This window comes from Argiope bruennichi, chromosome X1 (genome assembly GCF_947563725.1).
Source record: "Argiope bruennichi chromosome X1, qqArgBrue1.1, whole genome shotgun sequence".
In the NCBI taxonomy this organism is placed as follows: Eukaryota; Metazoa; Arthropoda; class Arachnida; order Araneae; family Araneidae; genus Argiope; species Argiope bruennichi.
In genome coordinates, this window is record NC_079162.1 from 87217794 (window position 1) to 87234557 (window position 16764).

General features: G+C 27.4%; 1 protein-coding gene across 1 annotated transcript in view; it reads left to right on the forward strand.

Annotated features, from left to right (window-relative positions):
• Nucleotides 1-838: 838 nt before the first annotated feature.
• Nucleotides 839-16764, forward strand: part of LOC129958181 (WD and tetratricopeptide repeats protein 1-like) — a 50283-nt gene continuing 34357 nt past the window's right edge. Inside the window, exons 1-4 of the mRNA XM_056070447.1 lie at nucleotides 839-1268; nucleotides 8524-8620; nucleotides 8723-8806; nucleotides 11546-11592. Coding sequence (XP_055926422.1) covers nucleotides 8573-8620; nucleotides 8723-8806; nucleotides 11546-11592 — 179 coding nt within the window. The 5' untranslated portion in view covers nucleotides 839-1268; nucleotides 8524-8572. The remainder of the gene's footprint in view (nucleotides 1269-8523; nucleotides 8621-8722; nucleotides 8807-11545; nucleotides 11593-16764) is intronic.

Consider the following 16764-nt stretch of genomic DNA (forward strand, 5'->3'; position numbering starts at 1 on the left):
AATAGCACACCCATTTTATCTGATAAATATAATTTGCTTCCACGTCATAGATGACTGGACATTTAAAAACCATCATGGATATTAACTATGTCCTTGAAGAGTTACAGAGTCTTATAATTCTTTAAAAGCTGTCAATGGAATGGCGTACTAAATTTCATATATAGAGAATTGCTTTATCTGAAGAAAGTATGTTGTATCGGTGTTCCTGCTTAAGGATGCGATTAACTTTTTTCTTTGAAAAATCATGCATACAGAACTTTTACTCATAACTCTCATGGGATCAAAATTATTAAGGATGAGATATGCGATGACATTTAATTAAAAAAACAATGTCATAATAAATCTAGCGAAAGAAAAGTCAGCCTTTTTATAACAAAACTGGAACAAGATAAAAAGAAATGAAGAGGATATTTGTATTCCTTCTTTTTGCATATAAAGATGAGATAAATAAAACTATCCTGCTTAAAAGAAGTTGGAACAGAAACGTAAATAAATAGTTATAATACATAGGAAATTTTTTAACAAAACATAATTATGAAGTAACAAAATGAATGAAAAAACAATGATTATTAACAGTAGAAAATATATCGATTTCGTCACTTAAATCATTAACGAGCTTTCAAAGTGAATTCCTCATTCAATGCATAAAAAAGGTAGTGTTGAGAGTCCTGAGATATTTGGTAATTTATATCTTGAAACTCAACTTACATACATAACTGAAAGGACATATTTTTAGTATCACCTCTGATGCTCTGGACTCTTTAGTATCATTTCTAGACGTATGATCGATTATCCGATTACGAAGTCTAAATTGGTATCGTGATCGTGTATCCTATACCGCAGTTTATTTATCAAAAATTTAGGAATTCAAACGAATAGGAAAAGAAAACGGGACATGCCGAGGAATTGACGGAAATTCTTTTTCTTGTATAGTTATTGCGCACGAAACTAGAGATTTTGCAATAACACTGAAAAAAGCAAGATTTTTTTTTCTTGCAGCATTTGATTGCAGAGAAAAATTTATTTTTGTCAGCTGAATCAGCAACTGATGTGTTAACGTTGAACTTCTAAAATTATCAATTTCAGAAAAGTTGCGAAATCAAATATTATTAATATATGTCGTTTTATACGTAGTATATTCATAAATGTAGTGAATAAAATTATTTCAGATGCACAGAAAATTGTGTTAAAAAGTTGTGAAAGCTGAAAGTTATACGAATTGATGAATTTGGAAATAAGGAAAACACTACAGTGTTATGTGTAGCAAGGTAAGTTTTCTGTGTATCTTTTAGAAACAATCATAAATGTCTGTCAAATTTGTCGGTTACTGAAGGAGGATTTTCGCGTACGTTCGACACATCACGAGCTGCTAACATGGATGAAACGTGGGATTTTGAATAAGATTTGCATCTTAATTCGACGACGTATAAACGTAAATTAGAAGTCCTTGATATGAGAAAAAAAAGTTTGTCTGCATAAACGTTAAGAATTGCGGATAAAAATCTTGTTACAATTTCTAGTTTCATAAAGGATTTCCAAGGAATCGAATTCGTTTGGAAGATGAAATACTTTGTATCCGTTCTAAATTTCTAAAAATATTTTTTGTTTTGGCTACCTTAAAAATTGATCCACAAATCTCGTTGCTTGTCAATGATTTTTTTATGCATGAAGTTTCATTTTTGCTGTATAATTTTTTTAAATATGCTGTCACACAATAATTTTTTAACTGTCTTTCTGGACAGATATTAGTTTTATTGTTGAGTGGATCTTTTAAAATTTTTTCATTTATTTTCTGTGATTAAAATATATTGATATATTTTGTATTTTTCGTTTGTGGTATAAAATACTATAATGTTTATAATATAATTCATGCCTTTATCATAAGAAAACTTTACATTTTTATGCAGTAGAATTTGCATCTTCTGACATATCCTAATTCCTATCTATTTTTTGTTCATGTTTATAGAAATTAAATGCATTTTAAATAAATTTTACCTTAAAGTTCTATGATTTATTTGTTTGAGTATGATTTTTGGAATAATATTGATTTTGTAAAAGACAGTCTTTAAAGAAATTGCTATATAGTGAAAGTTTCATTTACTTTTTACTTTCAGAATTTATAATTTAATATAGTTATTATTGTAAAATCAGTTTGCCATTATTCTTCACTTTTTATATTGCAATATTTCTAAAAATGTAAATAAAACTTGTTTTTCATTTATAAAATCTGAACTAATAAATAAACAAATTGAAGAAATCTATGAATTATCATTAGTTCATCAGTGTTAATATTCTTATGAATATATGTATCTTTTTTGGTGAAACTATTAAAAAAAGACATATGTATAGTAGCATTTTTTTTACAGTAACTAGATTGAAATATGAAATATCTTTTGTTCAATACTACCAGTTCTTTCTTGTTATTTTTTAGGGTAAAAAAAAACTTATAAATGAAGGTGCAACTTTATAAATATTTTTGCTTTTCATAAATTTGTGAATAAGTGGGTATCCCCCTCCCCCCCCAGTATGTATTTTATTCATCAAATCTTTCCTGGTGTTCTAAAAGAAAGTTATTTTAACATGTTTTAAGTTGAGACCTCTCTGCAACAGTGTACTGTGAAAATGATCAATTACTCTTGTAAGAGAAATAGCTAGAAGAGCCATCAATTTTAATTTATATACATTTGTTTATCACCCCTTTCTAAGTATACAATTTGTGATGCTTCTAAAGTTTGTGTGAAAATCTGAAATTTTTTCACATCCTATCAGCAGAGCAGCTTATATATTTAGTATATTAGTAATATGACATTTTTATAAATTGATTTTTTTAATACTTTAAAATCATGAAACAAAACTATATTTGAATGATTCTATTTGGCTGTCAAATCCTTGCATCAAATTTCAATTCAAGTACTATTTTATCAAAAAGCTTGTTTTTCTTTTAAATAATTTCTATTTCATAATGGGTTTTTGATTTTGATGCAAAATTTTTATAACTTTACCTATCATTTCAAAATATATTAGAGTTTACTGTAGAATCAAGCGGAAATAATTATTTTTTTAATGATGATTTCTCAAAGTATTTCTGGCTTCTTTATTTCTAAAATTCTGTCTTGAGGTATTCTTGAAGTTGACCCTGTCATTATTTTATAAGAAGTGTTTATTACCCTTAACTAATTACAAAAATTTTAAGTTTGTAGTAATTGGAAAAATTATTGTATTATTGAGTCAATATGAAAGTCTGGCTTATGACTAGAAAATGGATTAAAATTTATAAATTCACCATTAAAAATCAAGCACTGAGAACAATAATAATGAATTTTTCTTACAAATAGAAGCTTGCATATTATTTTATCAGTGTGTATAGCCTCATTTTATCAATACTTTATGTGATCATATTCATTGCTATGTGATATTCAATGTGTATGTAGCTGCTGCTATTATATTCAATGTGTATGTGGCAGCTGCTTTCTTTAATTAGAGAAAAAAAAGTTTTAATTGTCAAGCGATCATTTTTGTTAGTTATTTGAATTGAAAATATTGTAAGTATAATTTAGTATGTAAATCTGACCAATTAGTTCATCATTTGAAACTAAGCAGTATTTCAAATTAAGCTTTATAATGATACTATTGAAAGCAAATAGTTTATCTATTGAAAAGTTAGTATTGATAAAGTAGAAGAGACAGAAATATAATCAATAGATTGATAATGTAATCATCTTCATCATTTCTGTTTACTCTTATTTAACTTATATATTTTAAGAATCTTTCTGATGCAAGTAGTTTTGAAGGCATTTAATTTCTTTTCTGGTGATTTAGTAAGTTTCCTAATTTCACTACAATAAAGAAGTATCTATGCATGATAGTTTAATGCTTTTTGTAAAATGTGCATTTAATGATGAATGAATGTGATAGCATTAATCACTTAATTTTGCAAATTAATTTAATTCATTTTCTGGAAATCAATGTCAAAATTGCAGATTTGAAGCATTTTCTACATTTGTTTAAAAATCTTTTTTTTAAAGTATTTACTTATCTCTTTATATAAATAATTTGATGACTTGATACAGCTGTACTTTTAATTTTGAATTTTGAGTGTTATGCAGTCTCAAGAGACAACTGAAAACCAATAATTTTTGTGAATAAGTACATTTTCTATATTCAAACCATTACTGCCTTCAGAATATTTTACTAATTGTATAAAAGGGCAAAATATCTCTCAAATGATCTAAACATAAATTGATAACTGACCACAAATTTATCCCCTTTTTCCTGCATAGTCCCCCCCCCTTTGTTTATGTTTGTGATAATTTTATTTTGATATTTGGTTGAAGAAAATTTTTCCAATTTTATAAATATTTCTTTTGTGCCTTTATTTCTCTTATTAGAAATGAATTATTCAGAAAAAAATCTATAGTCACAAATGGAAAATATGTTTCCCTGTGATTTTATTTATATCTGTACACACTGATTAACAGGGGGAGATGGCATTATTAATTGAAAAGAGTATAAATTACTGCACAACATTTAGTCAATGGTAATTTTCTTTTTTTACTAACTGGATTTAACAGACAAAATATTTTTATTTTTATTCTGTGAAAATGTTAAAGAACTAGTATCTATTTAGAAACTACAATTTAAGTTAATAAAAAATAAAAAGACATTTTTTTTTTTTTTTGGCTATTTGTATTTTAAACTTATATAACTTTTGTTATATGCATTATTTCCAAGTTGATGATAAATCACATTTTTCTTTTTGTGAAATTATAACAAGAAATTAATGATATTTGGATTTATTTTTATGTTCAATTTTGTGGAAGTGTAAAGTTTGTAATGATTTACTTGATTCAAATATATGGTTAGTTGATTGTTATGTATAAAAAGCGAGTTAAGAGTTTTGAAGCTCATAGTTGACTTTATTGAGGGAAAATCTTAGTTTTCTGTTTTTTGTATCAGCTTTATTAAAGTCTTTGTTCTAATTAATAAAACATGTGAAGTTTTTCAGTATTTTCCTGTATAATTTTTCTTTTAAGCTTATGCAAGAGTTTTTCTTTTAGTTTGCATACAAGAAGAGAATTTTGATATATGAATTTTGTATGTTAGAAAGGCATTGCAGATTTAAAATTTATTCAATTTTTTGTTATATAAAATGAATTCTTTTTATTTTTCTCTCATTGGTGTCTCTTATTTCCATATTTGAGAATAGGTGAAATTTCAAGCATCTGCTCTTGTTTGATAACCAAATGTGATGTTTGTCCAGATACATCTGTTTTACTTGGAAATTAGAAACATTCCAAAATATATTTTTTTAAAAGTATCTTTTGACTTCTGTTAAGCCAGAATTCTTATATTCAGTGTCATATGCTAGATTTTCTACATTTTAACAGTTATTTAGTAAGTATGGTTTTGCATCTGTTTTTATCTGCTTCATTTCCAGCTAATGCAAACTGGTTTAAAAAGATACAATAAAAGGATAAGATACAATCATCATCTTTGTCTAAATAATTGACTTATAAGGACATTAAATGTTACATAAATAGCAGAAGTTGTTTTCTCATATATCCAAAACAAATGATAAATATAAATAAATGATATGAAAATAAAACCTAGGAAAATTGTTAATGTAAAGGTTGATAGGGCAGAAGAGAACATAAAGAGATTGTTTGATTGACTACTTCTCATTTCCTTTATGATTAAAGATGAACTGCGAGCTTTGCAGTATTGGCAAGAATATCAAATACAGTTGCTGAAAAAATACATACTGCTGAAAAACTTTAAGTTTAAATTTTTATATAATATCCCCTATTAGTCATATTTAGTAAAATATACTTGGCACATCAACATTTGAAAAATTTCATCCTCCCATATCTAAAGCTGATTAAGTTATGAAGCTTTGAATATAACTATTGTAGATCATTTCATTAAGATTTATCCTCTGACATGTTAAAATGACAAAAAGTATGATTGGACTAAAATGATGAAATTCTTAAAAGTCTTATAATTTGGTCAGTCTTAATAACAATAAGTTAGGATGTTTTGTCTGTTTGCTTAAAAAGTTAATATTTCAAGAATATTTTACTATGTATGATTAATAGATCAGGTGAACTTTATAAAAATTTATACTGCATAATTTTTTCAGGAGTTTATTTATTGACTTAAATAGCATAAAATAAAATCCATCAATTTTTAGCAATTTTACCAACAAAAGGTAATGGTTTAGGACTTATCTATTAGGCTATGATTAGTATGGACACACTGTGTGTGTGTGTGTATGTATATAATGAGCTTATATTGCATATTTGTTTATAAATGAATGGTGCGAATGCAACTTGAAAGAAATTTAATAATCAAAAATTCATTTTATAAAATTGTTTCTGTAAACAGAAATAAAATTAGTAAAAAAATGGTTTTATAAAAATTAAGTAAAGCATTTTTATACACTATTGAAAGTATCATGTTGGTTTTAATTTAAATAAAATATAAATACAAATGCATATATAAGAAAAGAAAATACAAGTGTAATTATTTGAAATTTACAGAAAATCTCACCATTTTATGAAATCAGCAATTTTTTTCCCCCCCTTTGAGTAAAGCAGCTTTTACTCAAAAAGAAAAAAAAAAGTATTCTTCATTATTTTGCTTAATTTTATTCCCTTCATCTACAAGCTTTTTAATGTCAGTTTTAAAAAAAATTGGAAGTTTAGCATTAAAAAAAATCTTGACATCTTCTGTATGCTTTTCACACCTTGTTTTTTTTCTTTTATATGATTCTATAGCTGATAACATAAATCCTAGTTGGTAGGCTTTAATATGAGAAAATATTCTAATCATTCTCTGTTAGATTCATTTAATTTATTTTGGATATTATGCAGTAATGATATGACTTTTTATAATTTATGATACGTTGTATTCTTTTCTCTGCAGGTTACTATAATCCTTGGGCAAAAGGGGTCAGCATTAACTCCTAAAGAATAATACTTTGAATATGATATACTTGAAAAGAATAATTACATTCTTTGGTTGAAAGTCAGTTTTTTGGCATAGATTCTGATGTTATACCTTTATGAGAATCTGCATAGTGCCTTTTAGATTTCTCTGGAAGATTCATTTTTTATTTCGCGTCATCATAGGATTAAAAAAATGAATGAATTTTCATATTGAAATTTTGAAAAACTCGTATAGATATATAATCCACCTATTTGTGATTATTTTGAGTGAAGAGTTGTATTATTCCCATCTTTGTTTATACACCATTAAAGTCTGTATTCAATCCTTAATAAATACTATGAACATTGTAAAACCAATCATTCATTGCCACTCCACCTTATTAGAATACACCTATAATTTGTATTATTATATACATCAAGCCCCCCTTCCTTTTTATATATTCCAAGCCTCTCCTTCCCTTGTGCTTTCAATGGTCAGCCAATCTAAATATAATGGAAATTGAGTAATATTTAGAAGGGTTGGATAATTTAACTTTCCGTTCCACACCTGCCAATTCTGACTGATGATTTGTTTTAGAGGGCTATCACCCTTTTGGTATGATATAGAGTGTTTGTTAGTGTCTGTCTTAAAAATTTTTGCATAATCATTAGCAGTGTAATAAAAAAAAAAAAAAATAGAAAATCCATGATTGGATAAATAGCTATATTACTATTTTTTTTTTAAAGAGTCACCAATAGAATTTGCAAGGTCAGAATGTATTTAATCAGTGGTAAAATGCAAAAATACTCTTTTTTGAATTAAATATATATTTTATTGTATAGCAGAAGCCAAGGAATCTGAGATATTCATTAATTTTATGTATGGTCTGCTAGCATTATGTTGTTGCACATCTTATCACCAATGCACTTCCCTTTTTAAAATCTGAAAGATATATTAATTCTGCAATGCATTTTCTTTTAACCTTAAAAGAGAGTTTTAAAGAATAACTTTGCAATGAAAGCAAAAACAGCTTGCAAATATTTAAAAAATGTATTGGTAATTTAAAATAAAAAAGATATTAAACTGCACCAAATATTAGAAATACCGACAAAAATCTGAAAACTGTGTCAAATCAATTTGTGTTAGGCTGAAAGATGCAAAAATGAAAATAAAAACAATTGCAGATTAAAGTTGTAAACAAAAATTTTGAGTTTAAGATAATGCATTGCAACACCTAGCCATATCTACTGATATGATATATATATAGTCTGTTGTTCTAAAGTACAAAGCATTATAAATTTTTTTCAGGAGCCAAACGTATTATATTATGCTGGGCGATTAAGTATAAAACTTATGTATTTTTTTAATTATTGTGATCACCTCTTATATTTTTCAAATTAATAGTGCTAAAGGGTTCATTTTTAATTTTCCTTATATGTATTTAATGAAATAATCTCCAGTATGAATATATTTAAGTTTATATTTTATTTAAGTATCCTAGAAAAACAATGCTTATAGTTTTTATTTGAATAATATTTTTTTTTTATATTTCTAAAGTCTAATTTTTTTATTAACATTGTTTTTATTCTTTTCCAGGTGCCAGTTATAAGCCTAACATGCAACTACTTCTTCTGAGCTTATAGCTATGGAATATAATAATGTTCTTAAATTACATGCTGCACGACAGATAGATGTAAATATATTTTGGTATTTTTTAAAGACTAATATTAGCATTTTAATAGCAAATACCCAACTATACCAACATTAACTGTTTTTGTTTTTTCTTTCCTAATAGGATGGTTACAGATTACGATTTCAACGCAAGTTGCATGTTACGCAGAATTTGGTGAATCGTTTAGGATTAGAAGCAGAGCTAGAAGTAAGTTTTCAAGTAATATTTTTGATAATTCAGTTCTGCATTGCTGTAATTTTTTTCTAGGACGTATTCTTGTATCAGACAGTTAATGTTAATTCTGCAAGTCAGTTTAATATATATCTGCTGTACCTTAAACAAGTTTTTTAATAATGACAAATAATTATGTTTTGACTTTGTGAATTCTTTTTAATTTTAATTAACAATAAAACAGGAGAATGATTTAATGGTTAAAGCAGATTAATAAAAAATTAAAATTTACAAAAATAATTTTGTGAAGTATGTGTAAAAGATGAATTAAAATGTGGAAGGTTAGAAGACTTATTTGCCTCTTCATTTGTCCATGAAAGTCACAATTACAAAGTTCACATTCCCCGCCCCTTCTCCTCTGCTACAAATCTGGAGACATTTCTTGATAGAATAACTTCTTAAAAATTAGTATATTCCCCCCCCCCCCTTTTGATTTCTGATAGAATAATTAATCAATCAACTAAATACTTGTATCTTCATAAATTTTTAAAAATGTATTTTATGCTTGAGTTTCTTTCTTTTAAATTAAGAATAGTTGAATTAGTTTGCAAACATATAAAATTCTTTCTTTCACATTCATTATATGGAAATAAACAATATCAAATGAAGAGCATTTGGATTGTGCACTTTGGTAATTTGGAAAATTGTTTTGGCAAGTAAATATCATATACCTACATATTATATATTTCTTTTTTCTGTTACTTAATATATCTAAAAAAAAAAAAAAAAAAAAAAAAATCAATTTTATAAGTGACATTTTCACTGAATAGAAAATTTGACATCTTTGCTTACTTTATGCCAACAAAATTAAATAGCAACAAAATCAAATTGGTTTTAACTAATAAAATTGAATTTTCCCCCCTTCTCTTTTTTTCTGGGTGGGCAAGTTTCAGATCAAGATATCGAAATCTGATTAGGCATATGAGCAAATTTTTTCAATTGAATTTTTTAAAATTGTGTGCTTAAGCATACTCAGTATTGATTTGCATAAATTACTTACAAGCTTTTTTTAAATAGAATTTTTAATTATGTTTTTATAAAAAAATTCCCTTAAAATAATAATTTTTCTATAATTGTACTATACCATAGATATATTCAAAAACAGCATATTAGTTATTTTTATTTTGCTCAAACATTGTTTTCTAAAATAGAATGGGAAAAAAAAAAAAAAAAATTCATTAAAACATTTTCTAAAATGTGGTAAAAATTTCAATAATAAATCAAATTTGAAATGGACAATAAAGCAATAGAGAATGACAGTTTGAAGATTATGAATTAGTCATCTCATAAACTAAAACATACCATAGTTTTTAATGTATTTTTAAGAAATTTTGAAATGACTTCATATATATCTATACAGTTTGAAAGAATATATAGCTCAATCAATACCAAAATCAGCCCGAAATTCAGATATGGTCAAAATCAACCAGGAAAAAAAGAGCTGCTTCAGGCTTATCAGTCCAAGCTTCAAAGTTTATCAACTGTTAAATTACATGTAGTTTTGACAGAAATGCAATCTGAATTGAGTTAATCTAGTACTCTTTCTCAAGTATTATAATTGAAATTCTTATCTTCTTTTTAGGAAAATTTTAAATGAATGGAAATAGTAATTAAAATTAGTTTAAGAAAGTGTTATTTGATCCTCAAAAAAGGGCAATAATTCATTAAACTCCATCTTATACTAGAAAGAGGCATTGTAGAGAAAGCTGTGTGCAATCAGGAAATGCTTAAAGTAATAATATAAGAAAATATAGCATGCACAATGTTGGAAAAGTACAGAAAACTAATTTTATTTAATTTTTTTAATATCCAATCTGTTCTGTTGGCATCTTTTAATCAATTTTATTTGAGAAAAGAAAAGTATTTGAATTGAAATTTAAAGTTTTTTACATTGACACAAAAAAATCATATTGCATTCAAACTAATATTTTTGGAAAAATAATTATATTCTATTCAAGTGTTTCATGAGATCATCATTTTGAAAATCATGTAATTTTGTAAATTGCAGACATAGTCAAAATTTTGAAACATATTTCCAAGGTATGTTATCATGAGTGAATTGTGAATGTAAGTGATTGAGGTGTTCTCTCACATCAACCTGCATGTCAATACAATAATTTGTGTTTAAAATTTCCTCATTTTCACTTGAAGCTTTAAGAGGGATTATGCAAATTTTTAACCTTAAAATAACTAGGAAAAGGCAAAATTGCCTCTTCTTTGCCCTTTCCTTCCCTCGGGCAGTTAGCCTATCATGATGCTTTTAAAAATTTGATAAATTCAGACAAAATTTTATTTTTGGTAAGATGGTTTCTTCATTTTAAAATCACATGAAAATCGCTTTTGTATTATTTTTAGTTCGAAATTTGTTGGCACAAAACTGAGCAAAAATATTTTGCTTTCATTCTAATTAACTCAATTTTTTAATGGAAGTATCTAAAAAACTAGCATCTAAAATCTACCTATGCTTAAGTTTATCCTGCAGAATGTCTACTGACAAACAGACATGCATACATCGACTTACATTATTATTAGAGATTATTAGTTTAAATTACATCTGTAATGGATATCCTAGAAATTGAGTACATTTTGTCTACTTGTTATTATATCATACACAACCATTATGTATTAAATGTATATAGTTCATAAATATTGAATTTCTGTTGAGAAACTTTGCTATTGATTTTTTTTAAATATGTAATATTTGTTGTTTTATAGGGACATGGTGGATGTGTCAATTGCTTGGAATGGAATGATAAGGGAGAGTAAGTTTGTTAAACAAATTTATTTTTGTATCTTAGTTCTCTGTTACTTGAAGTGAAAATAGTTCATGTAGGAAGGAAAAGACAGATTTTTCAGAAATTCCGGGGATTTTGAATTTCGATACGCGGAAATTCCGGGGATCGTCGTTCAAATGAATAATAATGGATTATTATTCATTGGAATAATAATCCATAGGAATAATAATGTAGGAATAATAATGAATTATTTATTTTGATCTGGGTAGTTTTGTTTGCTTTGAAAGCAGAAAACGCAAGGTCAGTGTGTGTGGTGAAAACTTTTCCTTTCTTTCTCCAAAGGCAGTGATAATGCGTGAAAAAAACTTCTTTTTTGTTCTTTTCTTATTGCGAGTTATGACTCATTCCCCCGGTTCTCGGACATTCTCTTCTGGATTCTTTTCGGCAAGTAAGCGCGGCAGAAAAAAAAGGGAGAGACTTCGTTCGACCAGATGTGCGATCACGTGACCTGGGTTCAAAGGTCTTAATTTTGCAAAATTAATGGTTATTAATTTTGCAAAAAAAGTAATTCATTGAACTTTTATAATTAGGTCATTCAATACTTCATAATCGTAATTTTTCATTCCCCCCCCCTTCTCGAAACTCCAAAATGTCGGTAGTAAGTCCGTAAAAGTTTCAGGGGATTTTTTGGGGTCCCACAAACACCCCTGAGTCTCTAAAAGTTTATATAATTTTTGTTTATGCAAGGGACCATCTCCATATTAAAATTCATTCTAATTCTATTTTTTTGAATAGCAACACCAATTTAGAATGCAAATTCAAATTCTTCAGGACCTTTGTATAGCAGATGAGAATAAGGCACCCTCTTCATTGTTTTGGTGAACTTTAAATGCTTTTTTCCCCTAGTTTTTTAATCTTTTTCATAATAATCAAAATAACTTTACACTTATGATGTTATCAAACGAAAACGTTTTTGGCAAACATTTCACTGTGTGGGCTACTATATTATATTTTTTTAAAATTCCTATTTAATTTTGATTTAAAAAAAGAGTATTCCAAGCATTTAATTTCATATAGAGTGTAAAATGAAGCATATTCAATATTAGTTAAAATACTTACTAGACAGTTATTCAGCATATTTTATTTTTATGTTTCTATCACAAAATTCTATTTTTTAACTATTAGGAAAGCAAGGTTAGTAATTATTTATCTAGGTTATTTTTTGGAGATCAGTCATTCTCAGTTGAGGGTAAAGCTAAACTTATGAGCCTTTTCTATCCCACACTGCTTTGCAAATACTTAAAAAAAATAATTAATTAATTAAATTCTGAGGATAATAGTTCAGCCTTAGATACAGCCACTGGAGCAAGTGTTTTGCTGCAGACTGTGCACAGACTTCGATGAAAATGAATTTTCATTTATTGTCAACATTTCTACTATTGATGCTACTAATTTTTTTCTAGTTTCTCTTTAAATGATGTCTTACCTAAGATAACGAATGGAAATGTTGATAACCCATGCATATTATCATCTTAAAATCATTAAAGATTTTAAATTTTTGGTTTTTAATTATTACAAATGATTTATTATAATGAAGTTGTATTTATATCTGAAACTAAAGACAACAGCTGAAATAAATTAATAAAAATATATCAGCAGATGTTCTCAATATTAATAATCGAAAACAAAAAGTAGAAATCAGATGTTGAGTTATAAAATATGTAGGCAGGTGGTCCAAAATTTTAAGATACGATTTTCTGAAGAAAGATCAATATTTTTTGAAGATAAATGAAGTTTGTTTTCCAGTTAATCCCTTTCTTGTAGATAATCATTATTTATCAATTGTGCAAGATGCCAGAATATATCTTTCTTTCTTCCAATCTTTTCACAATGATTACCATTCTGGTTCTTGTTTGTAATATAAAAGTAATAAAAATATTTTTATGATGCCAGTAATTATAATTAATATTTATCATCATTTATGGTATATTTGTAATTATTATCTTCCGCTTAAAAATAAAATTATGATTTAAGTATTGGGTGAATGAACATTTATTTTTGCACTATACAAGAGTTACGTATTAATTAAAACTGTCTGTAAGTTGATCATTTTATTTAAATAATTTTTTTAAAGGAAATATATTTGTATCTAAAATTGTTTTCCTTTTAACAATTAAATTATTATTCAAGTATTAAGAGAAAATATATTTATTTTTCCATACAAAAGGAAGTAACAACTGAAGGAAGTATTAACTGAAACCTAAATTGTTAATTTATGTAATTTTGAATGTTTTTTTAAAAGGCGCATTCATATCTTTAAATATTTTTCTTCTAAAAATTAAATTATAATTCAAGAATTATGAAAATAAACATTTATTTTTGCATAAAAAATGAAAAACGTATTAATTAGAACTATTTGTATATTGTTAAATTAATTTGAAATAATTTCGAAAGAAAACAAAAAACACTAGCTCAGAATTGAACTCGGATCTCGCGAATGTCAAGCCAGCTCCTTACAAGTTCCGCTGTTCCTAGTCGCGGCGCAGTGACACATTATTAATATATAAACTATACTGAAAGTTCGAGGGCCATTTTCTCGAAAATGGTCGGTTATTGCGCTTTAATACTTCATTGAATGAACATCCTAAAGACATACCACCATTATACTAAATTTCACTCCGAACTCGGTTTTCCACTCTTCTTTGAGATTTTTTTTTTTGATCATTTACTGTACATTCGTCAACAACAACATCAAAAAGAATACCCGTGGAACTTTATTATTTATTGTCGTATTTTCACAAAATTTGTATCAATGGAAATGACGGAAAGGGACAGGCTTATTGAGGTAGACAAACTGATTAACTGAGTTTATTAACTACTACCTCGACATTTTTCCATTACGGGAGTCGTGATTTTTTAATAATTCGATTTAGCCAGCCATTTTATGTATGTGAATCAAATTTCGTTTCAAAATTCGCAGTAGTTCTTGAGATATACTTAATTTAGTTTTTTTGAAAGCCCAGCCGAAAAAGAGCCAATCCACCGGGGACCATATATTAAGTAAATTTCAGATTTTTAATATCTACAGATAAAGGGAAAAAAATATAATTATGCATTCGTACAGTCAATCTGTTCGGCAATCAAATTTTATGTCATCTGATTAAAAAAAAATTAAAAATTAAACAAAATTTATATTAATTTAAAATTGTTTGATCTGAAAATAAATTTATTATTTAACTAACTGCGATATAATAATTGTCGTTGAAGCGTGTACTTCATAAAGATTAGAACTATAAATACAAATAAATTTAATATAAGATCCTTTAAAAAGTCAGTGTTGTTTATCGGCTGTAGGAATTTCACAATTTTTGTGAATATTTCGAAAGCTATTTGAGACATGCGCACAATTTTTTGAATTCCGGCATTTTAGCAAGCCAGCTTTACTCCCATGGAAAAATTTTACTCTGTTATTATTTACTTTCCCACCAGATTTACATTAAAAAATTCATGAAAAATATTACGTTACGTTATTTCTGCATTTATTTCTTTATTTTATGAAATCTGATGATTCTCTTTAAATAAGTGAAAAAAAATTTGAAAAATATTTAATAGTTTCCAAGCCATCATTAAAAGTTCATAAAACTCATTTAACATTGGAATTTTTATTTTCCAAAACCTTATAAATCAAAATTATCGTAAAAATTCCATAAAATTTTATTGTGAGGTTAATTTTATGACAACAAATAATAACAATAATTAAAAAAAATGTAACTGTAATGGGAAAAATTTCGAGTTAGTAGTTAATTAACTCGGTTAATCAGTTTGTCTATCTCAACAAACCTGTCTCCTCGAATAATTTCCATCGAGACCAAATTTGTGTAGATGCGATAATAAATAACAAATTAACAGAGCTGCTTCAGTTTTGTTCTTGCTGACGACTGTACATTGTTTGAAATTCTTTTGAACGAAGAGTGCTGTGACTGAAACAGCGATGTATACAGGGTAATTTAAAACTTATAGTCCAAATTTCGTGGGGAAGTAACGAATACGTCAGAAAACCAATTTCACATAAGAAAGTATGTCCGCAAACGTCATCTGCATGGATAAAAAGGACATTTTGTTCATGCAGATGAAGTTTGCGGACATAACTTTCCAATGTGAAATCAATTTCCTGAGATATTCCCTACCTCTCCACGAAATTTGAACTATAAGTTTTGAATCATCCTGTATTTTGGACCATTTCAAGTACTATCTATATTCCGTTCAATAGGATCTTTTAAAATTAGATTTAGATAATGGATTGCATAATGTACAAAGTAAACACGTGAGGCTTTTTCTGTTAAGCATTGTTGTAAACATTACATTCCCGATCATTACTGTTGCATGGGCATATCTTTGCCCATGACATTTTCTTAAATACAAGCCTTTCTCTTGTAGTGATTTCATAATTTCTTCAAGTTTCTTTGATGATTGATCTCTAATCTTATAGAGAGAAAAAATCCCTGCATTTTTAACTCAACAGATTTACCTGCTCTGTCGGTCATCATTTTCAAATATCTATAAACTTAATTCATTGGTCAATTTTAGAAATATCTTGAGTTGTATAAAAACTGTAGTGGTAAAAAATGCGGCCTTATGAACATCTAATGATGTTATCATTAACTTCATGTGTTAAGAAGTTGATAAGCTCATTTTATACTCGGGTATTTTACTCTACTATATGGATGCTGGATAGATTCGTTTAACATTGGGCCATAGGTTGGAAATTTCCCTTCTTGCTGTATTCGAGCCGCGATAGCCTGGTGGTAAGGTTCCGGCTTCGAAACCCGATTCCACCGGAGAACCGTCGTGTAAGCGGGTCTGGTGCATTTTAAATCCGTCGGAGCTAAACACCTTCCGGTGGTTTGGTGTGAAGTTTGGAGAAGGGGTAGGGGTACCAGCTCAGGTGTCGTGCCTGTCATCTGACCGCGGTTCAAAAGTATGAAGTCCGCTCCAAAATAGCCCTAGTGTTGCATTAAAACGATACGTTAATATAACTAAAACTGAAAACTTCTTGCTGTATTCAAATCCCTCATCAGTTTCATGAAAAGCAAGATTGCATCTTATAAAAATTAGGGATTCTTTCTGTAATTTTTATGCCAGAAGCTTTTTTCATCCTCCTTTCTTTTCGTCTACAGTCCCATTCTTTCTTCCAATTGT